General features: G+C 38.1%; 2 protein-coding genes across 6 annotated transcripts in view; both read right to left on the bottom strand.

Moving 5' to 3' along the window:
- Positions 1 to 815: 815 nt before the first annotated feature.
- Positions 816 to 9,100, bottom strand: LTV1 (LTV1 ribosome biogenesis factor). Its single transcript, XM_021540420.2, has 11 exons — positions 8,995 to 9,100; positions 8,184 to 8,315; positions 7,467 to 7,655; positions 6,330 to 6,417; positions 5,308 to 5,428; positions 4,393 to 4,642; positions 3,590 to 3,717; positions 3,032 to 3,171; positions 2,780 to 2,832; positions 1,886 to 2,086; positions 816 to 1,307 (listed from the first exon to the last, which is right to left on the bottom strand). The coding sequence occupies exons 1-11, from the start codon at positions 8,995 to 8,997 to the stop codon at positions 1,194 to 1,196; spliced, it is 1,419 nt and encodes a 472-aa protein (XP_021396095.2). The 5' UTR covers positions 8,998 to 9,100; the 3' UTR covers positions 816 to 1,193.
- A 4,515-nt stretch (positions 9,101 to 13,615) lies between these two features.
- The window catches only part of PHACTR2 (phosphatase and actin regulator 2), a 134,211-nt gene continuing 120,072 nt past the window's right edge, over positions 13,616 to 27,754 (bottom strand). For all 5 annotated transcript variants that reach the window (XM_021540414.2, XM_021540419.2, XM_077782151.1 and 2 more), the window contains 4 exons: positions 26,022 to 26,083; positions 24,895 to 25,032; positions 22,566 to 22,642; positions 13,616 to 19,007 (listed from right to left, as the gene is read on the bottom strand). In XM_021540414.2, the coding sequence (XP_021396089.2) occupies positions 18,992 to 19,007; positions 22,566 to 22,642; positions 24,895 to 25,032; positions 26,022 to 26,083 (293 nt within the window). In that variant the 3' untranslated portion in view covers positions 13,616 to 18,991. The remainder of the gene's footprint in view (positions 19,008 to 22,565; positions 22,643 to 24,894; positions 25,033 to 26,021; positions 26,084 to 27,754) is intronic.

Here is a 27,754-nt window from a genome sequence, read left to right as displayed (position 1 = left end):
TCCATCTAGTATTCACAAAACTATTGAAGGAATATTAAAGATGCTTTGAATTCACCAGTAGTCAGGCCACTCCACTGATGTTTGTTACCACGTCCCTTCCAGTAAAAGGTTAACTTTTCACATAGAGGCAGAAGATTGCTCTGTCTTTAACATACAGACATAAACCTGAGGGTTCTCTTATGAATACAGAAAGATTCAGGGCTGACTAAAAATCCTATTCACTTCATTCAGTTTAAGGACCAGTCACTATCAAAATAATTAATGTTCACAGTATAAACATTTAAGTTCACACCAAACCTACAGATTTTGGCCCTCAGCTCATCTTTAGGAAGTTTTTATAACAATAGTAGTGGGCATTAAGTTTGTATTCCAATTAAACTAAGTTTAACACAAGACCTGAAGAAGAGTACTCCAGAAACACCAAGACAGTGACTTTCCGTAACATACACTTTTTGTCCAATCTGCTGTTTCTCTGTCATCCTACTCAGACTGAGTACTTCCAGCAAAGCCAATTCCAATGGCAACATTAAGGGCCACTGACTACTGTAACTGCAACACTCCTTGTGACAGATTTTATGGGAATGTAAAACTCAGGTTAGGTAAAAGCAATGTCTGGCTGCAGAAAAGCTTCTGAGACACCTTTACTTTCAAAAGGCTCCCATTATAGTACCAAAACAATAAATAATCTACCCAAAAAAAAAAAAAAGAACCAAGAAGGAGTGGGTGTAAACTTCTTGACTTACAAAACTGTATTATACCAAGGAACTATATTCAACAGTCAATACAAGAGAGAAAAGACATAAATGAAAAGACAGTTTTGTAAACTGAAATAATTTAATAGAAGAATCTAATCAGATCAAATCTGTAGTATTCTGCTGATTTGTTAAATACATTCAACAAATATATAACTGTTCAGTGATAACTTGTAAGAAAAATATTCGTAATTTTAATACATTTCTACTGTAATGAAACTTTGCAGCAATTGCCATGTCACTCATGACAGAATAGATATCACCAATACATCATTTTATATAGAATTTCACTTCAGGAAAAATGACAAGTTACTGGGTTTTGCTACAGTGAGATTTGAACAACCCTCTTCGAGCAGGACTAGCAAAGGTGTGAGTTAGCTGTTCCCTTTTCAACACAAAGGAAAAATTAGGGATATTTCCACAGTAAGTTTCTCAGTTTCATCAGGACAGCTTCAGACCTTGCACATTTTGTTTCAGATTGAGCAACTCTTTTTCTTGTCTTGTTTTCTCCTGTTTGAAGATCAGCTTGTTGGCTTTCTTCTCCATTCTGCGCTCCTGTACATAGAAGTAATGAGAAATTTACAAAATAGGAATTAACATGCAAAATCAAACCATTCCAATAAAGTCTTCTAGATCATGAAAATAAGAGCAATCTGGACAATAATATTATTTATGGCACTAATTATTAGTAGTCAAATTAATACATGTACCACCAGGATAAACATCTTTAGTTAGCCAAAGCTTCTAATATGTTGGCAATTTCTGTTCCTAAATAAAACAGACAGGATTTCACTGTGGCCAATTAGGATTTTCCACATTTCTTTCAGATAGGATGTTTCAGATCACACAAAGTGAAAAGTAACTCTTTAGCTACTCTAGATTGCAAGGAAATCTGATGTTCCTTCAGTAACAGTAACAGAACCAAAGTTTTGATACTGGAAATCAGTAAGGCAAAAGTGTGATGTTAACTTTCTTTCCAGTAATTTGGTTTTTTTTAAAGAAGCAATAATTAGTCCTTTGAGACCAGCAAGTTTTTCCCATTACCTTCAGACAAGACAAGTGAGTTTTAAACAAAGTTTGTAAGACAGAATTCAGGTAACATGTTGCAAGGTTTCATTTGCGGTAAGGCGTACCTTCCGCTCCTCTCTTATTGCCTGTTTTCTGGCTTTGCGATCCTCTTTACTCTCAGCTTTGGAACGAGGTTGTGTTGATACTTTTGGCAGGTCACTGCCATTTATCATTTGCATGCGTTCCACCTGCTTAGCAGTGAGACCCTTCTGAGGCAGGATGTGTAGGGGAATTCCAGTCTTCTGAGAAATTTTTATTGGTTTGGGCTAAAATAGAGTGCATACAAATTAGTGGCCCCTAGTTTTCTCTCCAAGAAGTGCATATGGCACTGCCTTATTAGCATAAAAATTTCAGATCCAGATTTAACAGTAATAAATGTTAAGTCTCCTCATACTATTTAACACCCCCACAAAAGCACACATTAATCCCAAAGTATGAAATCAAAACATCTGTGACAAAATCTGACCTTCCAGAACAAGAAAAACATTTTTCCCTTCTATTTAAATATTACTGAAAAAATAAAGAACTGAAGTAGTCACTTCCTTTATAAGCTTGCAAGAAAAAGGTTTAATTTCAAATTTGGGGATATCAAGCTGTGCTCTAATGATGGGGAACAAATGGAAGACCAAAGAACTAGAATAAATTGCTCCAGACCATAGGAAAATAAACCTGAGCAAATACATGGCTGTGAGACACAGATTACAGAAAGGTCTCTCACAGATAACAAGTGAAATTCCTTTCTCTGCTCCTGCCTAGCTATTATAGAGACTCTGAACTGACTGTTTTCCTTCTAATAAGAAAAAATATATCCAAACTCTTCTTTAGTGAAGAAATAATACCAGAGCCCTCCCCCACCTTATTTCTGCTCCATCTTTTAAAATAGATACCCATTGAGAAAACAAACACATTTATCTCAAGTTTTCCAGTGTTATTCATCGGAGTAAGTTTAATAATTTTACCTTTGATGGCTCCTTAATAAGTGTTGGGTGGTTATATAAGTTTGAATAGGTACCTAAGTCACACAAAGAAAAAAGAAAGTATCAAGAAAGGCTTGCAAATCAAAATTATGAATTGTATTGCTAGGTTTTGGAAGTGCCTCCTTTTGTGCTCAGAGAATAAACCATTTTACCTGAAGCACTATCAGAGAAGTTCTGAAATCACCTATCATTTACTTTGAAATCCTACAAACAAATAAACTCCAAAATACTCACTCAAAATGGATTCACAATCCCACTTTTCTTTCGGCTCCTCAATAACTACAGTTACTATTTCTTCCTTTTCCTCCTCACTTTCTTCATTTGCAAGAGAGTCCAAATCTTCATCAGGTTCAAGTGCATCCAATTTCACACAACTTTTTCGAAGTTCAGAGAACAAAAAAAATACGTTTTATCTCCTATTGAAAATGTAAAATTATGCATGCCTAGACTCCCTTAAGTCAATCCCAATAAAGCTATTTCCAATTAAATTTGCAGCAAAAATGAAGTTTCCTTAAGTAAGCCTCCTCAAAATAAACTAAAGGACAAAAGACACAGTCAACAATAGAAGTATTTCTGCTTTCCAAGAGGACAAATGATGCTGCTTACATTAAGTTCAACATGATTTCTCCACTTAATTTTATCATGCAAATGGATAATACTTGTATGCAGCTGCTTTTGTTGTGGGATGCATTCTTTTGAGCACATGAACTTGAAATAACACACCCAAAACTTCCATATAAACAGAGGATTACAGAACTACTTCTGTGAAGCAGTACTTCTGAGAATACATACTTCTTTGCCTTCTCTTTGTAGTAATCATCCAGGACTTCCTGCAGCCGAGCATTGTCTGTGTTAATGTAGCCTTCTAACTCCACATTATCTAAGGCTCCAATCTCATCTTCATCAAATTGTTCATAAAACTGAAATAAAGAAGTGGATATCTGTAATTAGACCACATTTGTCACACAACTTCTTGATAGCTTAAAGAAGAGCCACACATTTCTTTTTATATGCCTCTTTTTCCTCTCCCCTCTCAATTTGCTGAACTGCCAAACACATCTGCAGTAGGATTTACTCCTTACTGTGAATACTCTTTCCACATGGGACTCACAGTTATCTTATAATAATATATAAACCAGCTTCTAGAAAACGTTTTTTATTCTGAGGCATTATTTCAATCTATGCCTTAAGAAGCCTGTCACTGCTCAGAACAAAAGTTACACTCTATTTCCATGCTCTGTTCATGAATGTGTACTTCACCAGGGACCTGAAAATGGCTTGCTGTGTTGAACTCAGCCTCTCAGACAAAAGTGCAACACTAATTATGAATGCTCATACAGCCACAGGAGTAATTTTGTTTATCTCCATCAGTGCTAGGCCTTGCCATAGCAATTAATACTACAGCCTAGGTGATACAAGTCTCTAAATGTATCCAGTATTAAATGAAAAATACATGCAAAGAGCAGTAGCCTGACACCCTGACTGCTAGAAGCGGTAAAATCTGCACAGGTACACAGGACACTGCCTGATGAGAGGAATAAATAGACAAGGAAGCATTTAATACCCTTCACAGTTACACTCTGGAGCAGCCTCACCTTCTCAAATCTGTCATCCAACAGGGTCAACTGCTCATTCCGTCTTATTACTGAAGATGTCATAGAATATTCTGTGAAACGACTCCTGGTTTCTTCTTGCATAAAAAGGAATTCTTTTGTCTGTCCATTAACCTCACCATCTGACAAAGGACCGTCTGAATCATAGTCTTTATCAGTACTGCAGCTATCCTTTTCATCACTATCATCTTCCATATCTTCCCATTCATCTTCATCCCCAGCATCTGGTCCCCTGAACAGAAGCACAAAACGGGTTTAGAATAATACACGGACCTTTACATCTCTTACCTGTGCTGGGTTATCTGAAACAATGTGGCAATAACAGATTTAAATATTGAGTGAGACACTTGTCTGAGAGCTGAAAGCATTGCTAGCTGGATCATGCATCTGTGCTCTGAGACTGAAGTTATTTTTATATTCAGCTGTACATGTCAGAGCAGAAAAATATCAGCTGCACTCTTGACTATTAAAAGAAGCAAAATGTCTTACTGTTCATGAAATTATGAGAATGATACCAAAACCTAAGTAGATAAAATGCGGTGGCATATCACATGAAGCATTTGTAAACATTTCAGAAACACCCATTAGCCTTCATCAATATTATTAGTGATGTATGTTACATGTAATAGATGACAACATTTTAAACAGTTCAGGAACACTATTATTCCAAACATGGCATATAATCCATGACCTCAAAGTAACAACTGAAACCCATCTCTTGAATAATATAAGAAACTTCATTTCTTATCCAAGTAACACAAGGTAATACTTTTTTCAACACACTAACATATTTAATTTGAAATCTGAAACCACTGTGGCTTCCCATACCACCACATGCAATATCAAATAGCATCTCTCCTATTTACATAACAAATATTTCAACAAAGCTCTATCTACCGCTTCTGTGGTTTATTTGCTTGTAGAACAAAATCATCTTCCAGGATATTTTCTGGATTGTCAAAGTCAAAATCATCATCAAGAGCTGCAACAATATCTGGGTCAAAATCTAGCCGTGGTCCTAGAAAGTTGAAAAAACAAAACATAAATATTTATATTTCTCTGACAATATAAAGCTACTTCCCTGGATAAAAAACAATCCAGCTGGACTGTTAATTTGCAGTAAGGAAAGCTTAACTCAAAGAATCAAAAAATCCCTCAAGAATATTTGTAGATCAGATAGAAGCCAGGGCATGTCACCAATCTCTTGTCAATTTTTATCACTCAGAAATAAACATTTCCCAGAGGTCTTAAGCTTCCATAAATGCATTTTAATATAGAATATTATAAAGAAAAAATATCCAGGTTAAAGTACCACATGATCAATGCCCAGCATTAGCTCCAACCCTAAAATTCCCTACATTACAAAAGGTTAAAAAGTGTTTCTCTGCTGCAATTAGCAGAATTGTCTTTAGTATCCTTCTGTCAGGACAGAGACAACTGCTGCAGTTCCTTACTGTTGTGAAATATGGAGATGGCTGTGGAGTCAATGTCCAGTGCAAATATGGATACATAACAAAAACCTACTCACAGCCTGAAACACTGAAATAACACTAATGAAGGAATGTAAACATTACTTGGCATTTGAAAATAAACTGACTGAAAATCCAGTCCCAGACTTCGATTCAAAGACACAGAATAAATTACTAGTATTATCTACAGTTCCCCCTGTTATTAGTTTTTATTTGCTATGTAATAGTAAGAGCTCATGGATTCACCCTCTTCAAGCAAAGCTAAAGAACTCTTGCTAGTCAATCACAGAATTAAGTCTCAAACTGAAACGTGGGCCTCTCACAGATCATTCCTTATGTCTGTTACTGAGCCTGTTCTAAGCCAAACAAAAAACATGACATCACAACAGAAGCCTTAATTACAACCTACTTCCTAGATGGCAATTCACATCACAGAAAGGTGAAAAATACCTGAAACAGGAGCAGCTTTATTTAGCAAGCCCACATCCTCTTCAAACTCTGTGGCAAATACTGAGGAAGGCAACTTAATGGATGGAGCCTTAGAAAAAGAAACAGAAAAACATGTATTTGTTCTCAGTTTCTTATTTAAGCTCACATTAACAAAATCATGCAGACACTCCTGTGAGCAAGAGAAACTCTGTGAGCACTACTTAAATGTTACAACAAGTGCTGTGTTACCCATGGCAAAATTTCAGAGTTACACAATGATAGCTACGTAAAGTGCTGGCAGCATCAATTCTCATGTCATTATTCTCCAGTAGAGAAACAGTATTTTTTTTACATCTCTAAAGCTTTTTAGAAAATGGTTGTACAGTAGACACACTGAAATGTTGAAAGTTTTTTTGGCTTGTTTTGGAGAACACTAACACATATTTGAATTCACCCCCTGACTGAAAGGCTTGTTGAAAGCTTCACAACAAGCACATCTAACCTAACTTTAAACCTTATGTAGTATCACCAAGCTGTATCTGAAGGGTACTTCTGACCAAAGCAATTAGTATTGACTAAAATTACAGTATTTGGTTAAATCAAACACCCTCAGCTACAAGTGACTGACAGTGGCATGCTTCATTGTTTCAAAGCATTTACTGCTTTTCCACTCCAATGTGATCCAGCATCGTCAACTTCTACATGTTATGCCAGCAATTGAAAAGTTTGGCTTTATTCCATCTGGCTTCTATTACATTCCCCTTTAAAAACATGGTGTGCTGATAATCCAACCTGGTATATTCGTAACTCCCAGAGCATTCAAAAGTTCTAAAAAACGTTAAACACAAATACCCACCCCAGAAAAACACATGACTTGCTCAAACAAACACCTTTGCAAGCCATCTCTGTAGAAAAAAGTTTGTCATGGGTATCTGAAGTGTTTCAACACCGTGCTAGCAAAATAATGTTCATCAGTAAACTCTGGTTTGTTGGCTTCTGGGTTTACTTGTAGGAAAGTCAAGCTGGTTGTGAGTCAAAAGGATCCTTATACATAAATATAAATATACATATACACACACACACACACACAATTAATGTGTCTAGAGAATGTTAATGCTCCAAAGAACAGTACTAGCTTTTAACAAAAGTACTACTCACTGAAATTCTCTGAATTTCATCCTCTATGTGGCCCTCACTTGTGATGACAATTCTGCTTTGCTGTCCACGCACAGATGGGACAAGCTCAGAGGGACCAGAGGCTTCTTTGAGGTGCTGCAAATAGTCATAGTCATCATCAAAGAAGACACCATACTTGCGCTGCTCTTCCCTTCTTTGCTCCTCATGTCCCTAGGAAGCGGGGGGGAGAAGAAAATAATCAAAAAGAATACATTTAGTTACTCAAGTCCACTTAAAACTTACTAGCAAAAGGAAAAGCAACACATCAACTGAGAGTGTCTGACTGTTCAAGTCCTCTCTGCACTCCTTACCGTAAGTCACAGCCAATTACAATGTTGTAATCAGCTGGTTCCATGTCTGGGTGCTGTCTGAGCAGAACCTTCCCATCAGCAACCATAACCAACAATGCCTATTTTATCACAGTGACTCGGGCAAATTTTGTTGTTGTTGTTGTTTTTAATATATTTACTACATTTAATACATTTACTCTAATGCCTGTTAAGTCATCCTTCAACCATCTGGCAGTAACTCACAACTATGAAATTCCCTACAATAGCCACTTTTTTTTTTTTAAATAAGCCAAACTAAAAATTACCCTCTGTCGGGCTATGTTTTTGAACCATATAATTGCGCATCAACTTTTTTCCCCCATGGTGTTTCTTATCTAAATAAACCTCAGTATTAAGAGTGAGTATTTACTTTCTGTGTGGGCAGCAGAACTCTCTGGGGTGCAGTATCATCAGCAGCAAGAGGATCCCTCTGACTTCGGTGGACTAAGTGAAATGTTACTGCTTTCTTCTTCTCTATGAAGGGCTTTTTCTTCTTGTGAGGCTGCAAAAGGAAATTTCATTAACTGTTAACAAAAAAATTAAATATCAAATGCACCTAAAGAGAACATGTAGTGTGCTGCTATATTAATTTTAAGGCAATGCCTTATAAACACAGGCTTGGAGGCAAAGCATAAGGAGACCAGCGGGAGATCAACTCATCTCCCCACACGCACAACAGACATTTCGAATGTTCTAACAGCAAACGCAGCTTATTCAGCTGCAAAATGGCAATACATCGAACACTAAACATCTGATAACAGCACACACCGTTTAACATACAGCCCTAGAAAGGAATTCTGCAACACACTTCATCCAAGAAACACGGGAAACTGGTAAGGGAATTCATCTGGACGCATCTTGCTTCGTGAGAGTTCTTCAGGCGGCTGCTCCTGGAGCAGCAATTCAGCCTCAGTCACGAGCACCGTGCGCAGCACACTACCCAGGCACAGCTCTAACTTCGAAATACACATGCGGCCCGGGCCAACAAACCCCCCAGGTATTCTCAACTGGCTGAAAGCCTTTCCTTCGAGTTATCACATCTGACCCGGAAAAACACTTCTAGCAAGGCTTTACCTACCTCACAAACGGCGTGACAGCCCATATAGGATACATGGGGGCGACCCTATTGCTCTAACCTGCCTTCCCCCCGGCAATTCCGAGTCCCAACACGGCACACTCACCATGGCGCTGCGCCCCGGCCGCTCCCGGCGTCCCCAACCCCGCTCGCTCCCACGCGGGCCGGGCCTCAGCGCCCCCGGGCTGCGCCCTCCATCTTGGCACACACCACTGACCAGCGGGGGGAAGGGGATAAGCGGCCAGTCCGGCCACGTCTGGCAGCTTTTGTTTCCCAGTTAAAAAAAACCCAACAAACAATGAGCCTTTTATCAGACTGAAATAATATTTTGGTAAAAGAGAAGCCCAGTGGACCTAAGCAGGATGCTCGTCGGAGACATATTTTCTCAGTTCTCCCCTCAAAATAGTGAGGAATGGTTCGGGCCGGCAGCGTCCCCAGCGGCAGCGCGCGTGCGCAGCAGCCGGGCCCGGGCCGGTGAGGGGCGGGCGGGCCGTGGGCGCTGAGCCTGGAGAACTGGGAGTGAATAACGCGGGTATAACACACTGTTTGGCCTGTTAATAACTCACAAATATTTCAGTTCTTATTTCTGACGAGGAATGGCTGGGGGAACTGGGTCTGGTCAGAGGAGAGAGACTAAGGGGGAGACCTCATCCATGTCCATGAGTAGCGGAAGGGAGGGTATCAAGAGTTGGGATCCAGGCTCTGCTTGATGGTGCCCAGCAATAGGACACGAGGCAGCAGGCAGAAACTGGTGCACGGGAAGTTCCGCCTGAGTAGAAGGACGAATCTCTTTTATTATGCAGGTGATCACACAGTGGAGTAATTGTCCAGAGAGGCTGTGGAGTCTCCCTCGCTGGAAATACTCGAGAACCGTCTGGACACAATCGAGTGCCATGTGCCTTAGGATAAACCTGCGTGAGCAGGGAGGTTGGACCAGATGTTCCACTATGGTCCTTTCCAACCTGAACCGTTCTGCACGATGACTTTAGCTGTATAAATTTTACCTACACCATGTAGCAAGGCTGTGCACAAACACACGTACTCACGTACAGGCTCCTTGCTAAGAAAAAGAGAAGTATGCTTGGTATTTTAAAATCTGCTTTGTGACTTTTCAAAAGAAAGTGTAAAACACAGAGGGGAGGATTTTTTCCCCGTGTATTTACAGGCAAATAAAACAGTAACAGCTAAGAAGAGGTTTTTACTGAAAATTCAGAAAAATTATCCACATCATGTGTGTATGGATGCAGCTAAATATAGATACATGCATGTACCTTAAAAGTATTAGCTTTAGTCACATTTGGGTGGATTTCATTTGTTTTCAGTAGGTGTCACTAAAGCTCCAAAAGAATCCAGATTTTCATTCTTCTGGCTGTTTTCTGAAGTTTTGAATCTTTACCAAGTTTCATCACACCACTCTTGCAGAAGTGCACAATCTAATCTGATCCACTCTATCCGGAGTATTCGGATGTACCCGGAGGATTCAGATTATCTCTGCATATATCTGTGCAAAGGCTGGACTTTCCTCTTCCTTGTGAGAAGTGCCCGGTGAGTGTCTCGTTGCTGTCAGCCGTGTGCGGGTGTGGTGCACACCCCGCGGCAAGAGGAGAGCAGCAATGACCCCTCCTGGACCGCAGCCTGCGAATGGATTTTTCATGTCTGCACCCAACAGCAACAACTCCTTGCATTATGTCTGTACTGCCAACCCAGCGACAGCTGGAATGGCAGAGCTGGATTTTCACAAGGTAATTAAGAACAGACTCAGTCAGCTGTTGAAAACACAGTACTTAGCATTTATTTGTGGGGTAATGATGTAGGATAGATTACTCCTTATTGCTTCCAAGTTCCTGACATGCCTCTCTGGCATCCACAGAAGTGCATGTACATAGACTTGCTGACAGGATTACACTTCACAATCCTCTAAACCTGGCACCTCCATATCTGGTGGTGGCAGTACTGTCATTCCACACACCCCAAATCTGATCTAGGAGCATTGTATCAGTTTGGATGTGAGAAAAAATTAACTTTTGCTCTCAGCTCTGCTGTTAGTCAGCTGTTTCCTAAGTGTAAGATAAATTTACCTGTTAAGCCTCAGTGTTTTCTATCTTTCTTTAATTTATATACTTTCCCTGAATTTCCTGGTTAGATTCTTAAGTGTTTAGGGGAAGGATATGTATTATATGTTCACACAGAGATTAAAACAGGTTCCTTTCCATATCACAGAAGATTGCTCATTTATACTAACAGTAATACATCTGTATACTACAGGAATACATCTGGGGATGAGTTTGAATTTTGGATTAGCAGCAATATGCACCACATTACCTTCTTTGTTGATACCTGAAGGTGACTCATCTCTTGATTTATATAAAAATTCAATATTTAGTATTACATATATGTGAAGTTTGTATGAGAGAGTCTCTCAGAGACTGCTTAGGCTTCTCATTTCATCTGAGCCTTACAAGGCCATCCATCTCACTGCATTCTCTCACTGGGTTCTTTGCAGAGACTACAAACAGAACTCAGCAAAGAGCATCTACAGAGACTGAGGGGGTAAGTGCTGAGGTCACTGACCACTTCTTTTATGCTTGCAGAAGAAAAATGGTCAGTGTTGAGTCTCACTGTCAAGGCAGCCACTTAAAAGATAATATGCTGGAAGCACATCCTTAACATAATCATCAACTTGCCTTCTGTGTGAGGAAATTTATACTCACTTTTTCCCTTAGTTCTTGCAAAGAAGAAATTATTTCAAAGTAATTAAAATCAAAAGTTATTGTCAGTCACATTGAGAGTTAAAAGATTGGCAGATGCACTGCTGACTAGGCTGAACCCTCAGCTGTGCAGATCAGTTTTGTTCCTGTGCAGAGGGTGTATTTCCACTGTAAATCTGCTGTCAATGAAACTGGTAAGAAACGCTTCTTGCTGATAAAAAAAAGGGGAAACTGGGAGCATGGATTATGTCTCCAAACCATTGAGCTACAACCCTAACTTTGTTTTTTTAAACCAAGTGTCACCTCTTTGAACACACCTCTCCATGAATACACCACACACATGGAATTTACCAGATGTGTTTGAAGGATTGCCAGAATTCAAAGGAAGGTTTCAGCTACCTTTTTTCATTTTCATGAGGAGGGAGCTTAATTTGGCCTCTGAAGGCTCTCTGAATTTAACTCTACTATGTGTGCCTATGTACATGCTAGAGAGTCAAGAAGAAAGTACTTTCAGTAAAGATTTTCTGAACAATTTTATAGAGGTGATTTATAACATTTTCTACTTATAAATATTCATTAATATATATCTATAATTCAAAGAGCTAAACAATTGTCTAAGGCACTTGGAACTGTGCCCAGCAGAGTTTCCTACAGTACTGTACAACTAGGCAGCACACTTTCAGTTTCCTTGTTTAATACAAACACCGTAAGACAAGCATAACATATGTGCTGTATATACCCCCAATACATTCTTTATGTTTTCCAGGGGATGATACTGGAATATATTTGCATGTGTGTGTGTGTGTGTGTGTGTGTGTACACACACACACATATTACATTATAGATAAAACCTCAAGAAGCAGCTGTCATTAATTTGCATTCACAGAGATTACACACCTCTGTAAAACACAGTATCAGATCTGCCACTTCTTTAGAGTTACCCTGTTCAATCACACTGAACCAAATAGATGCATTCATTTTATAATTGTTACATAAAATCTGCCCTGCATAAGCTGAAAACTTGTCAGTATTGATTCTCCACAGCCTTCCATCTTTTGAAAGTAATGAAACATGTGGAAAGTACATTTTAAAGGGGCAGCAATTCTAAGCTGATAATGTTTCAGATACATTTTTTGCAGTTACCAGTAACTATTTAGCATGACAGGCAATGGGGAACAAGGCTTGAATTTTATTTGCCTTACTTGTCTTGAAAATGGGAACATTTAATGAAATCAAAGGAAGTTACTTAAAGAATAATTTTTCATTATTTTTCATCAAATTTCTAGAAAAAATAAAGTCTAAGAACTGGCCCAGTGTGTATGAATAGGTGACACTCTGGATGCAAAATTTTTTTTCCAATGAATTAATGTGAAAATTCCATTTCAGGTGATTGTGGCTGCCGTAGAGTCTATTCAGCAAGTAAGAATCTTCTGGCTGTACTGGACCCTTGGGAGACTGTACTGGAGCTCAGCAACCCGCACTGGTGTGGATGTGTGATGGAGCCCGCCTTACTGGAGTCATCGCTCCGCAGTGGCCGTGCGGACTTGCTTGGAAGGAGTGCAATGATTCCTACTGCTCAACCTGTCCTGGTGTGCTGCAGCTCTGCCAGAGAAATAGAGGTTTGTGATCTCCCAGTGTTTAAGGTGCAGCTGGGTCCAAAGCACGGCACAAATGTGACCATGATTTACTGTTTGAGCTATTGTGCCCCAGAATGCCAGGAAGGGACACAAACTTACCAGCTTTATCAGCTCCTGTGTCCACAATGGGGTCTGAGCTCTGCAGTGTTCTCGTGCCTCTCCCAGATTTCAGTTTGGTTGTAAATGTTATTCTGGGGGTATTTTTAAGGAAACCCTCTCTTCCCCGCAAAACTTAAGAGCTATTTTAACAGTTGCAGGCAATTAAGCATGTGCCATCCTCACACCCTCCCCCCACTGCTGATACAGTCGAATGCTCATTCAAACAAGCCAATGATATTTTTGTTTCATACCAACTAAAATAATAATAATCCAAAACACAGTATTTCTTTAATTCCAAAATTTATACAAGTTTTCAAATCAATATACCACCACACAAAGTGAAAGGAAGAGAAGATGTTTAGCAACATTTTAACATTTTACTGTATCATAACAATGTTCAAATATTGTTAAATTTGACATAGTATTGCAAAAATTTTTTAAATATAAAGAATTTATGCTTGAACAACAAGATACAGATAATGCCATTGCTTTCTTTGTTTCTATCCAATGTAATACATAGCTTCTAGAAAATATTGGTGAAATGCTGTATCTAGTTTATATGAGCTTTATTTCCATTAAAATCTTGAAACTAAATGGGAACATGAAGTGAAACAAGTAATTATTAAAGTTCATAAATAGAAACCTGTTTGAACATTACAGCAAATATATGTTAATTTCACTCCATTTCTCCCTTTCTCTCTATAGATACAGTTTAATAAGTTTTGGTGGGGCTTTTTGTTCCGATTTCTGTTAAAAAAGAAGTTTCAAGCTATTCTGGAGACTTTTTTTTTTATTTGACCTTCAAAATATTTTTGTATCAACCTTATAAAATCTTTCAGAATATATTTTTTTCTTTTAATCATAATCTATGTCCCATCAGTGAATATTGCAGTGACCTTGGTATAATAAGAATACAGATAGCAACAATAATGGAACTAAATGTGGAAGAACCTAAAGGCAGGAGGCAAGTTTACTCATATCTGTTTTTTCACCCTGAGTGTTTCCAGTTTAGTTTACAACAATGGCACAGGTCTTAACTCCTGAAGATCATTAAAACCAGAGGACGTGAATGTGTTAAACACACGGTTCATGTGCACCTGACAGTCTCATGCAAATGTAGGCTTTTAGCTTGGTTCATCATTAAAGCATTAACAGACATTAAGACAGGGGTCAATATTCTGATCTCTGCTTGGGTTGTCAGCAGTGCTCAGACAGGGAGTTTTGGTTGATTCCCAGGCTGCCAGACTGTGTTTTCAGTCTGTTGCTGGCTGGATCTTCTTGTGCTTTATGATGATACAAAATCAGGACTCAGACTGTGTTTTATAGTCAAGTTAAGTAGCTGTTAATTTGAAACAAATTCTCTCATGTAGCTGTCGTATTATTAATACAGGTCTGAGTTTGAAGGATCTCTGCAGGAAACCAACCACTCATTTCACCTGGAAGGAGAGGTCTAATGTCTATAATATCAGGGATACTTCTTCATTTCACAGCTTTCATTTGGATTTCAAGTTAAAAAATGGGTGCTTGTGTGATGTGGTTTTTCCATGTCAGCACTGAGGTTGTGGTGCTTCTCCAAGAAGTGCTCAGGTTGGCCCAAGCAAATGGTGGGGCTGTCCTGCCCCACACCACATCAGAGGTTGGTGAAGTTCACCACAGCAAGGGACATGCACAACTGTAGGTAAATGATAAACCCAACAAATAAATGCAGTCTTGTAGAACTACAAATAGCCATGAATACTTACAACGATTTTGAAGAGATGTTGCTTCTGGTCCTAACATGTTTCAAATCACCAGCTGAAATGGTATTAGCTTAAATAATCATTAGCATTTAATTTTTTTTGTACTTGTTGAGAATATATAGCACAATTAAAAAAAAATCCAGATATACTGTATCTGAGTTATAAAGACTAATATGTATTACCTGAAAGAAGAGAGAGATGAGACACTCCAGAACCATTTCAAATTTTTATGTGAAGAAGAAAATAGGATTTGATTAAGCATTCCTTCTTTTTCACCCACAGCAACATGCTGTGATCTGTGATTATACTAATAAATATTACATGTGAAATCATTTCAGAAACCACTACTTCAAGCTGCTCATTTTCTCTTTCTGTGGATGGTGGAACAGAGGTATCGTGTATGTAAGATTTGTCATATATTATGGATGACATTTAAGTGATTCATCCAACTTGATAAAAATTATCATCCTGATCCCTCTTAGCCAACTGGACTGTACTATACTTTGCATGAAAAGTGCCATTTTTAATTTGCATGTTTAACATATTTTTCTTTTTAACTCTAGAATTTTTAACTCATGAATTTCTCAGGACTTACCCTGATTTTTCTCTTCTAGAAGGTAGGCAACACCATAACAGGTATATGGTGTAATATTTCCAATGGGTTGTTGATGCAACTGGAAAACATTTGAAATTATCAATACAGAGGACTAGGAGAGGCAGCAGAAATTGACTTCAGGCTTCTTATAGCAAATTTGCTTCGCTGCACATGGTGACATACTAAATTCTCATTGTTTTTTGTTGCATGGACAACACTTTACAGCTTTTTTTTTTTTTCTGCCAGGTGATGTTTAGAATACAAAAATAGTATATTCAATTCTATGTCTCTGTGTGGATACAATACACTATGTCTAGTTTGGAGTTCTAGTTCTGCTACATCTTATAATAATCTTATGTAGTATACTACATAAGTTCCCATAAAGGTAACTCTTTTTGTCCAGTTACATAAATGTGCTTAATTAGTTTGCTGAACTGTGGGCTGCACAGTGCATCTGATTATTATCAAAATAGTAAGAAATTAAAAATTAACTCAGCATCTCTACCAAGGCTAGAGTCATGCAACTAGAAATGGCTTGGAGGCAATACTTTGAAAAAACCCCTCCAACCCTGAAAGGAAGATAGGGAAAGCCTAAGTGATACCTCACCTACATAGCTTCAGCTTGAAGAAGTCTGAGCCAGAGGTTGTATCCTCATCTTTGTGTTCTTGCTTTTAAAACAGTAAGATTGGCACATGACTTTCCATCCATGACCCAGGCCTAGTATAGAGAAGTCTTCTTGCAAAGTAAATTTTTTCACTTCATCCTAAGAGTTTAATGAATTTTAGTTTGCTTGTGTAACCTGTGTGTACCTTGGCATGATGGTGGAGCTGCTGTCTTATATAAAATATTTATAGTCTGACCTTACCTTTGTCCAAGTTATTCTGCCTATGCAACAGCTGTCTTTCTGTCTTTAGCATCTTGGCTGCTTTCAAATGTTTCAATGTGATTAATGCAACACTGAGATCTATTTAATTGCTCCACTCATTTCCTTTGATGTGAAATACTGTGTTTTATATTTCAAAGCCAACATAGTAGACCTTTGTATGATTTTGGACACACATTCCCAAATTTGGCAACATCAGCAAAAAGAAATTTAAGTGGAATTATTCTAGTGTAACTTTAAGTTTACTCTTCAAATTCTAAAAATAAAAATTAGCATTCTACCAGAATTGCTGACAAATCTAATGCCCTCCTAATTCCTGTATGATTTAGTGCCAAAGAAGACATTTTCACTGCTTCCTTGATGTCAAAGTGGTATTTCTATATTTATAAAATGATGGACTTCCCAGAAGCTTATTTTCTGCAAATGGAATCCTAATGGCTCTTATTGATTCCATTAAAAAAGGAAGGTGCTGCTTCCTTTTCTTTGCTACAAGCATGTAGATGGCTTTTTTTATTTGGTTATTGATATTTTGTAGCTTGTGCATCACTAGATTTTCACAAAAATGTAATGGATCCTAACAGTCATTTAAATCTTACCTTTTTAAAAAAAGGTTTCCCAATGTCTTTAAAAATAACAAGAGTTACAGAGAGTGACTGTTAGAAAGCACTCTTCTGTTACTAGAAGCGCTCTTCATTAAAATAATCCACCTAATTTATGCAAACCTGGTCTTGTTGTAAATAGCTCTAAAGAGGGATATCTAATTTTAGCCACCAAATTGCCTTCCTGCCTTTAGGCTGACATCTCTAACAACAACCTTTAATTTTATAAACTAAACACATTCCACAAGAATCTATCACAGGTTTTGAGGTAAAAATCACATCTACACAGACCTTTTATTGCCAGAAAAAGAAATACTTACACTTCATAATTAAAAACTGAACTGGACACATAAAAGACAAAAATAAATTGTACTATGTACACACATTAGAAAGGATAAATAGCAAATATATTGTAATACTGCATTAAATGTATGCATATGTGAATTCCAGAGCCTCCTCCCCCAATGTTGTGTACACTAATTCAAAGGATAAATAAGTGCTAATATAGGACAGAGAATTTCTTAGTGTAAACAATGCCACAGGCTTTTTAATAGGCCTTTGGGCCAACTTAGAAAAAACATGTATTGCCTTTCACACTCCATACCACTTAATTTTAATAGTACTCTATTCACATGTACAATTTCAAGATAGTATAAAAAATTAGGAATCTAAGAAGCATTCTTCACACTCAACAAAAACAGGCTGGAGATAATCCAAGGATTTTTCTTTCACTTTTAAAGGACTACTAGCTGAAGACATACTGATTCGTCTGGGAGTTCTTCCTCAAAGCAGTGCAAGAGTCCTTAAATGTAAAAAGTTACATTAGGAATCACTGCTCAGGCCTATTAATAAAGACTTCTGTGCCTAATTTCAATTCTGACTTTGGGTTCACACTAGCATGATGTCAAAGTTGTCACCACTGCCTGCCATGGATGACAAAGATAATGATCCCTCTGGTTTGAATGGCAAGTGACAGACAGCAAGGAGTGCTTCTAAACACAAAGCATTTCGTTGCATTCATAGTGTCACATTATTTGTCCTTCAAATCCTGCTTATGTATCTTTGAAGATCCAGAATATGTCAACATTAAAAAACCAAAAAATATATTACTTGTTCTGTATGAATGTTCCATGTGTTTTCCTGAAGCATGCGCACTGGGATTTAAAAAAAGACAGTTGAGTTATACTAAAACTAATTTCTGGCAACTGTATGTACTGGCACCAAAGAAAATGATAGCTCTTCCTAAAGTACTGATGACACAAGGACTTATGGCTTGCTATCTTATTAAGACAGGCTGCAGCCACTAAAAAACCTACATGCACAGTTGCTTACACTCTGTTTCTTTTTAAAAATAATTATTTCCACTGGCCAAGTGCATTGTTGGGCAGTCCCATCCATTCCACTTATCTCTGTGGACTGACAAACAAAGCCTCTTTTCCCCCAGCTCTCCGTTCTTTTGTCACCCCCCCCACACCCTCTTTGTTGCCCTCAGTCCCAACCCCATGAAGCCCAATGAGATCCTGGCAGCAGGCTCTCCAGCGATTGTCTTCAGCACTTCCTGACTCGTGGAGCTCTTGACAAACAAGTCCACTGGCTTGTCCATGTGGGCTGGCCACAGAACCGTGGTTTGTCTGGACATGGACTAACGCTTCCTGTGGGTTCTCCTCCTAGACTAATCATTTGTCCATTGACAAGAACAAGGGCCACTTTCTTCATTAGCCTCAGGGTAAGCTGTAGCACACACTCATACTCAATCAAGTTCCAGTGCAATTTCAGGTCTTCAGGATGCAATGATTTTCCCAAAGAAAACTGTTACTTGAAATATGGGATGTGGTCAAACAGTTATGGACGATGAAACCTGAAAAGATAAATTAAAATCTTATAATTATGTTATTTCAACTGACAGTGACACTGATCCTCATCCTGCTCTCATACTTGTTTCCTTTTGAGGGCCAATTATTCCTGATTTTCCTGATCTGTGTTGGTTTAGAGTCAGACCTGTTATTTCCTGCTGTCCATCTCTCGCTACTTAGAAAACCAGACATTTGGTGTGGCTCAAGCACTGGGGTGTTGCTGTCTGTCTGCCAGTGTGGTCCCTGGCAGAGTTTTGCTTGGGTCAGCCAGTGCTTTCAGGTACTGCCTGGGCATGGTTGGGGTTAGCAAAGGACAGTAGGCAGGCTGGGTATGGGGGGACATCACCCTGTTTTGAGGTGAGAGGAACAGGTTAACTGCATGGATTCAAGCTGTGCCAAGCTTGCTGGCCTCAGGGCCAGAGAAGAGTCACCAGTCTGTTTGCCAATACAGATTGAGCTACAATTGCATCCATTATTTGGAGATGCTGCCAGTAAGTATTATCAGAAAAGCTTTGCTAAACCATAAAAATTAAAATTCTGGGGTTTTAATGCTTGTGTGAAATGAGGCTAACAAAAATTTTGTATTTTCTTTTAAGTAAGCAGCAAATTTTACAGCATTTCAGATGCTTTCTTATTAACAGCAGTGAACTGAGGTACATGAAGACCCAAATATACCTCACTTTTTTAGGCTTTTAGGTAGGGCATGTACATCACTCCACATTGCCTCTATGATGACTAGAGAAGTGGGTTGCTCCAAAAGGTGTCACCAACCCTTTCTATAATAAGTTAGAAACCTACAGCAATTGAAATTCTAAATCATGTTAAATGTTAATGAATCCAAGGAAAAGGGTAAGGAGGGCACCAGTATCAGGTTTTCAGTGTATAGACATATATCTCTGTTTAAATGGCTTTCAAAATGCATCTGTCCATGAAGTAGTAAAAGATGCAACAGCTTGATGCATCTACACAATAAGTTTACCTAAGTTTATGTTTGATACATTTTCTCTTAATAGTCCCACACATTATCCCTGTAAGTTGATTCAATACAGTACAGGGATGCATTTCTCAAATGAAGGACGTGTGCACAAAGCCTGACATTCACGATTATACAGCTCATCTGCTAAAAGAGGGTACAGAGGATTGCTAAAAAGACACTGGGGTTTTGTATTTTGTGGAAAAACAATATACTGGACTATATATAGCATTTTCATTAGAAACACTTAATGAACACCTGCTAATATGCCCCTCCCAAACTTATATTGACTTCTCTATTTTTAGAAACTAATTTTCTTGGATTTTGTTATGAAATAACAGAAAGAATCAGTCTAAATTACTAGGACTAGAAAACCAGTCAATTGACAACCATTACAGTAAATTATGAACAATGAAACCCATTGTTCTTTCTTTTCCAAGTTTGATATAAATTTTCAACATTTTGAATATATTGTAAGAACTGACTATAATATTAAATAATCTATATTTAATCTGCAATAATATAGAAAACCATATACTATAAACTATTTTTGTTTAGTAAACAGCTTCCTTGTCTCAGTCTATCACAGAATAGCCTTTGCTAAGGTGCCAATGCAAGTGCCTTTTGGTTGCATTATTTCAACAATCCTGAAAATAATTAACGTATGATAAGTTAATTCTCTGGCTAGAGACTTCTGTCTATGGTTTTCTTAAATCACTTTCGTTGTATCAATCCAATATTACATAGCAGAAAGAACATAATTTTTAATGAGATGTCTCAGAGAAAAGGGGATCTCTTTTTACTTTCAAAATTGCAATTGACTTAAAACATCTGCATATTATTCTGCTCTTAATTAGCTTTTTCTAGTGTTACGCTTCTGACTTCTGTGTAGTAACTCTGCAACATGACCAGTGAAACAAAAGAGCATGGATAGGGAACATAAAAAAACTGGTTTCCCTCAGGTTAAAATTCTTTCAGCTCTCTATAGAATCATTGCCTGTGTTTATCACAGTTTGGCTGTGCCTATTTTTTACTCCATTTTCAAAGGCCCTCTTTGAAAAAAAAAATTCACTTTTTTACTGGTTTGTTACTCCACAAGATTCCTGGTTCAGCTTTCAAGAATCCAGTTGTAATCAGCATCAACTGTTCTCAAAGCTCATGAAAAAATATCCATTTTTTTTTTGTATGAATCATGCCTGTCAGTACTTTGGCTTCAATATTGCAATGCAGCTCAAGAAGCACAACAATGTAAGCAAGTGGTTGGTTTCTATACCTGCTATTTTTACTCTCTCCCTTGCGATGCTCTTTTTTTAGAAGTAGTATTTTTATATATTCTGAAAAAGATATATTATGTGCTACCAAAAGAGAAAACACATCAGAAGCCAAATGAAAAAATACTTCTCCATGTTTGAAAAAGACATTTTCTAGTGGTCAGAATGCAATGCTCCATTAAAACCCTGCATCCTGGTTCATCTTCTGGCTTATGTTTGCTGTCTGTGAAAATGGTTTGAATTTTTTAAAATGGATTTGTTTATGTTGTATCTACACAGAAGTGACTTTAAATTATTATTTTTTTAAAAGCTTCCATGTTTTGGTGAGAAAGAAATCACTGAAGTTGTGAAATCAAACAGTGAAGCATATACATAAAACACCCATCATGAATTTTCTTTGCGACACATTCTTTAATTAGGCGATTCCCACTCACTAGTTCAGATCCTGATTCTGGTTGAAACAGTAGCAGGAAACAGAAGGGACCCAGTCTTAGACAATTGTTTTGGTTTGACTTAATTTTCTGCAGAAGCAAAATGTACTATGTACACAATGTTGGCCAACCCTAACATCAAGTTCTGATTGCTGGTGGCAATTTTCAGCCTTTGTAGCTTCCAAGAAAAATGAACACATGCCATGGAGATTTCAGAAAGTGTGTCCCTCCCCCTAGGAATAATTCTGCCAAATATGAAGGCCTGCTAAAATCTGTGGACACTTCAGAGCTCCTTAAAAATAACAATGCTTCAGACAACATCTTGGTGTTTGATCCAAAGCGGAGAACAAAAAAACAAATCCACATTAACACATTAGAAGTGGAAACAAGGGAATCTATCTTGTTCCCCAGAAACTGCTGCCAGGAGCTTAAATGACCCTTAAAAAGCTCACCAAAAAAGCTCACACTGGTGAGCTTTTCTGAAGTTCAAAACATCAGCTAATTTTCACTTAGGAAATGCATCTACACAAATGTATACTTTAATGAGCAAGGGAGTGCTGCCAGAGAAGGAAAACTCTTATTTCATGAGCTTGAAGATTACTGACTTAATCTCTAAGAGCTGACAGGTTCTTGCGCAGGATTATTTTTTTAGATTCCCCAGACAAGTTTTTTCTACATAGTGACCCATCCATTGCAGTTGCCTGCACTACTGTATCAGCCAGAGATGGCATCAGCAGTACTGGGAATTCCAACAGAATCAGTGGTGGGATTCAAGGGGACTCATGATAGGAATCCAAACAAATCATGACACAACTTGCAGAGAACTTGCAGAAAAGCAGAGGGTTGCTCTCATACTCATTTCTCACACAAGAAGAGGGATTCACCCACCTGGTAAATTGCCGACTTTCCTCATGTACTTCCATTTCTGTGCTTTTAAATTCATTCAGTTCTTTCCGTATTGCTGCCTAATAAACAATAATGATATATGCAACCATAAGAAGTATGAATTTTCAGGAAAATAAAGAGTCTGAAAGAAACGTGGCCCTACTATTGCAGGTACTTTACAGTTCCCATTTTTATTTTCCCTCATTGTAATCCACAGCACTCACACATTTCTGATCATCAACAGGAATGACTTTTCAATTACAGCTGTTCAAAGTACTCATCCACTACAAAGAAACTCAAAGCATCCAGCACCAGTAGTAAACCAAGAAACACCAAATCAACTGCAATGGGTGAACCAAGCCCACACTGAAACAGACCACTCCTACTGACAAAAATGGGCAAGGGGTTGGATTACCCTGACAAATACTTGCTGAGTAGGCAGACAGGAGGTGATTCTATCTCCAGGCACAGCCCTGAGGAGCTGGTGAGTCACTCTGCCAGCACAGGCACTATGTGCACAGCAGGGTCCTTATATTTCCCCTCTGGAGACAGGACTTCAGAAATGCAAGATGAACAGCTTTTTTTTTTTTTTTTTTTTTTTTTTTTTTTTTTTTTTCTTAAGTGGAATTAGTCACTAGGTTTGATTAGTTTTATGTAAAATGACATGAATTATTTGGACCTTTCAGGCTTGGGTTTTCAGTTGGCAGATACTAAAGAACAGCAGAAATTCAGTACAGTTTGTAAATGCCTTGTTGCTTATGTTAAGAGACTGATAGGCAATTTACTGCATCAAGTAATAAATACAGTTTCTGAAATATTCTAATATATACTATAAGGAGGTTTATTTCTATGCCACACACCTTCCTACCTTCACTGTTAAAGGAAACAACAGTTTATTCTTACTGATTCTTTTCTTTCACCACTTTAAATAAAGACAGTACCATTTCATTAATCCCTAAAGAAATGTCATCTAGTGTGCATACCTCTCAGTGCAGAGCAGACAAGCAGCATGATAAAATTATAGCATCACCAGGTTGCAGTCTTATAAATAAGAAACTTTGTTTTAAGCAGGGGTGGTTGTGTTTAGCCACAACAGCATGCTTACATGAGGCTGCTGTGAAGCTAGTAAAGAGACAGTGATTTCTGAGCATGAACTCAGCAGCAAAGACAGCAGAGCTCCAGCTCTGTAATATAGCTGCAGCAGAATTTTCTGCTCCTACTGGAATAAGATGAACAATTTCTCTGGGAAAAAAAAAAAAAAAAAAAAAAAAAGGACAAGGGATTTTCCAGGAAAAAAAGTAGGTAGGAAACTCCATTGTTTTTTTTCTAGTGCAGTTTACCCTGGTTAGACCTCTGTCAAAGTGGAGGTGCTGGGTCCTCTAACCTCCCACATACTCTGTGAGGACTAGATAGTGCTCATCATCTCCCATAACCAACATCTACAAACACTTCTGACTACATTTTTAACTATTTCACCTTGACCTGATACAACTGTCAGATGAGCTGACAATTTTTAAATATTAATATTACAATAAATAAGCTGGAATAAAATCAGTGCTTCACTACCCTTAGCTAAAATAGAGTGGGTTCTTGCACACCACTTTTCAAGACAAGCACATCTCACAGGAGTTCCATAAAGTCCATAGGTCTTTAAGAGTGCTTTAAGAGCTAGTACTTCAGGCTACCTGAATCTTACAGCTCTCCCTTCATTAAGTAGTATAGGAGGGAAATATAAGAATACTTTGTGGTAATATTTGACTAATATTTTTTTAAATGACAATCACAGGATCATTTGTCTCATCCTTTGTACTCAGGCACCAGGGCTATATTAACTGTAGGATGTTAGGGGCAAATTTCCCAAGAAGCTGTGCTGCATGCACGTGGTCAGTTCCCACACTGGTGGTTATGGCCAAGAACCTGGAGGAGGATGGAGCAGCTTCTACCTTTTTTTCACTCAAATGAGTGGCAAAAGCAACTCCTGGTAGCAGTGACACAGACTTTTGCCTTCCAACTCCTGCCTGAATTCCCACAGATCATGGCCACCTTTGGTAAACTTGTATCTGTCTTAGCAAGGATTTAAAAATTAGGAAAAAAAAAAAAATAGAAATTCTGGCCTAAACTGTCATAATGGAGGTGGAAAATATGCTCATAGTAGGCACCTGAGTGGGTTTTCTTAGCTGCAGGCAGTAGGTGCACAGTTGCACCATGACAATCTTGCTGTCACCAGCAGATGTCATTTGTGATGCTGGCATCAAGAGAATGTAAACCAGAGGAAAGCTCCCCAAAAGTGACAGATGAAAGCATTTTCTTATAATTTATATTTGTGCCTTGCCTTGTCTGCAGGAGTTAACCTGGCCCAAGGCTTGTCAGCACGACGGTCGTAATCCGGAGATTCCGTAACCTCCACGTACTCGTTAAATCGAAGGATTCTTCTCGCTTGAAGTTCAGCCACTGTAGGCCTCAGACTGAGCTGTAAGCGGGAGGCAGAAAATAGTATGCTTAATAAGATGAAATAAAATAAAAGAGGGAGGGTATGATGTAATCTCAAGAGAACTTTAATGGTATTTCTAAATAGGGTCACTTTCAGGTGTCTAAAAAAAGGCACCATCCTGGGAGCACTGTGCAGGAATGGGGAGGCAGCCTAACCTGATTTCTTCAATTATAAAAATAGTCTTTGTCGGGCAGGTCACAGAGAATCATGACAGTTATCCCTGGAATGTTAATTGTGACTTTGCAACTGGCACTACCCCACTAGGCCATCTGCATTAACGGTTATACTGTGTTAAAATACCAAAAATACATGACATTTGGAAGTATCTGCCTAACAAAAAAAATTGGTTTTGACCATCTAGGGGTCATTATAATGCCAAATTGTTTTAGTCACCTCAAACAATATTCACTTTAATTAAATAAGGATGATCATATTAAGGAAACTGTATTTTTGCAGAGACAGGCAGACCAAGGATACTTATGAAAACTCCTCCCATCCTCTCCCAAAACAGATTTGTAACTGCTCCATTTCCAGGGACAATGAGCATGATCCCACCTGCAGAAGCTAAGACCACTGATGTGGTTAGAAAAGCACTGAAGGGATTTCATAGGGGTGACATTGTTTTGCTGCCCTCTCTACTGCTCTAGGGAAGAGTGGATCTACAGGTGTGGCTGCTCTTGATCATATGTGACAGGGGTGGTCATGCTATAGAGGAAAACTGTCACTTAAGCTCCCTGCTTAGAAACACAAATACGGCCAGACTGGGTATGCTTCTCCAGGTGTGGGGAACTGGACAGGATGGGGCTGCCCCCAACATGGACTTTGCTTGTACTGCTTTTTAAGCAGATTTCTAATTTGGGAAAATAACTGATGGACATTTGCAGCAATGTCTATACACTGATTTTTAGATTCTTATGGAACATAATTCTATGTACAAAAATACACAATACAAAAAAGCACATCATCACCTTTCTACTGAGTCTACGTTTTATTTCTCTTTTGGCTTCCTGTTCCTCTTCTTCATTCTTCTCTGTTTTCAGAAGAGATAAAAAGGAGTGAAAATTTAAGTATTATAACGCACATACTGTATTCTCTTGGTTGAAAGCTTCAGAACGCCAAGTCCTGGCTCATGTTTCCTCTTATTTCTGGATGATGCCGCATGTGTTGTCTGCTTTTTGGTTTTTGTATGCTCTCATTCTTTTCCCTATCCGCATTTCCCCTGATTCTGTAGACATCTCAAGTCAACTGTGGGTCACGAGCACAGCAAAGAGAAGGTGCCTGTCATTTCTTTTCTGTGTACCAGCAAACAAGTACCCTGAAATAGTTGCTTGATGTTTCAGTTACTTATTTTAACATTCCAACATTGTTGCTTTTACTTCTAAAACATTGATTTTAGAATAAGAGTCTCATTTATAAATGCCAAATGAAAATTTTGCTCTGAGTATTTGAATTACCCAAGTTTCTCCTACTGCTACAGGACATGAATCAATGACATTTGTTTCACTGTCATTTGATAGCAAATTGGTTTTGTTATATAATTTTTTTCTGGTTTTATAATGGAGGCATATGATCCAACACTCAAGCCCTCTTGGTTAAGGGCCACTGGCTGGACCAAATGAACCAGTACAGAAGAAAATTATGTCCATTCTTAAAATGTATTTGGGCATATGAATGAAACAATTTCCTTTTAACAAATTTATGTTCTAACTAAATTTGATTTCTCAACTGCCAGTGAAAAGCACACATGTTCATGTGGGCTCAGCATATTTTTAAATTGATGTATGGTTTGAAGGACAGTATTTGCCCTTTCAGTCCAACTCTGATGGTTATATGCAAAGTTTTGTGGCTGAAATATCCCACCTAGAGAAATACATAAAGTTCTGGTCCTGTTTTATTAATGGTTGAGGATTACAGACTCTGCATTACAGTTCAAGGCTAACTATAAATCTACAGAAATTAATTTGTTCTGGATGCAGCCAATTTGTATAGATGAAAAGGGAGTTTAAAATCCTGGTTTAGTTGTATTTGTCCTGTTTCCTGTGGCCAGCCTGCTGTCTTAGTAGAGGTGACCTGGCCTAAGGAGAATTTCTGTACAATGACTTTTACACTGGAGAAAATGCTACGACAGGACACGTCATGGTACTTGCAGATATCCTTTGCTTACTCAAATGCTTTCATATAGGAAGAATATCAGGGAAAGGAGGAGAGGACAAATTATAAAAATGAAAAAGTAAGGGAAAAAGTAGGAAAAAGGCAATGCTTGCCTAAGATCTCCTCTGTGAGAAGACTTCAACACCAACATCAGGTTTCCAAGAGCAAGGTGCAATTGCACAGGCTTGCTGCCAGGATTAAGTTGGATTTCAGGTTGATAGTGATGTTACTGAGATACTGAAATATGGATGTTATTTATGGTTTATTAATTGCTTTTCTCTTAAATGGAAAAGAAATGGATAGCCTGTTTCAGTAGAGGAACTGTAAATGGATTCAAACTGAAGAATACCTATAACTGGGGAGTTATAGATTAATCTACATTTAAATTTTTAAATTAATGTATCTATCAATAAATAAGTTGGGTATATTTAAGGACTTATAACTTTAAAGTATAACTTACTTCATAATCTCCTCATCTGAAAAAGTCAAATGGTCTCTTTTAGGACAGATAAATCACCTGTATACTTTTGTCTAAACATTCTGTCTTTGC

Source organism: Lonchura striata, chromosome 3, assembly GCF_046129695.1.
Source record: "Lonchura striata isolate bLonStr1 chromosome 3, bLonStr1.mat, whole genome shotgun sequence".
In the NCBI taxonomy this organism is placed as follows: Eukaryota; Metazoa; Chordata; class Aves; order Passeriformes; family Estrildidae; genus Lonchura; species Lonchura striata.
The sequence above is the reverse complement of the archived record's forward strand: the minus strand, read 5'-3'. Positions and strand labels throughout refer to the sequence as shown.

Coding starts and splice junctions, on each gene's coding strand:
- LTV1 (XM_021540420.2), bottom strand. Junction 6,418..7,466: donor ATGAAATTCAGAGAATTTCA/GTGAGTAGTACT, acceptor TCTTTTTCTAAG/GCTCCATCCATTAAGTTGCC. Junction 3,172..3,589: donor TACAAAGAGAAGGCAAAGAA/GTATGTATTCTC, acceptor ACTTCGAAAAAG/TTGTGTGAAATTGGATGCAC.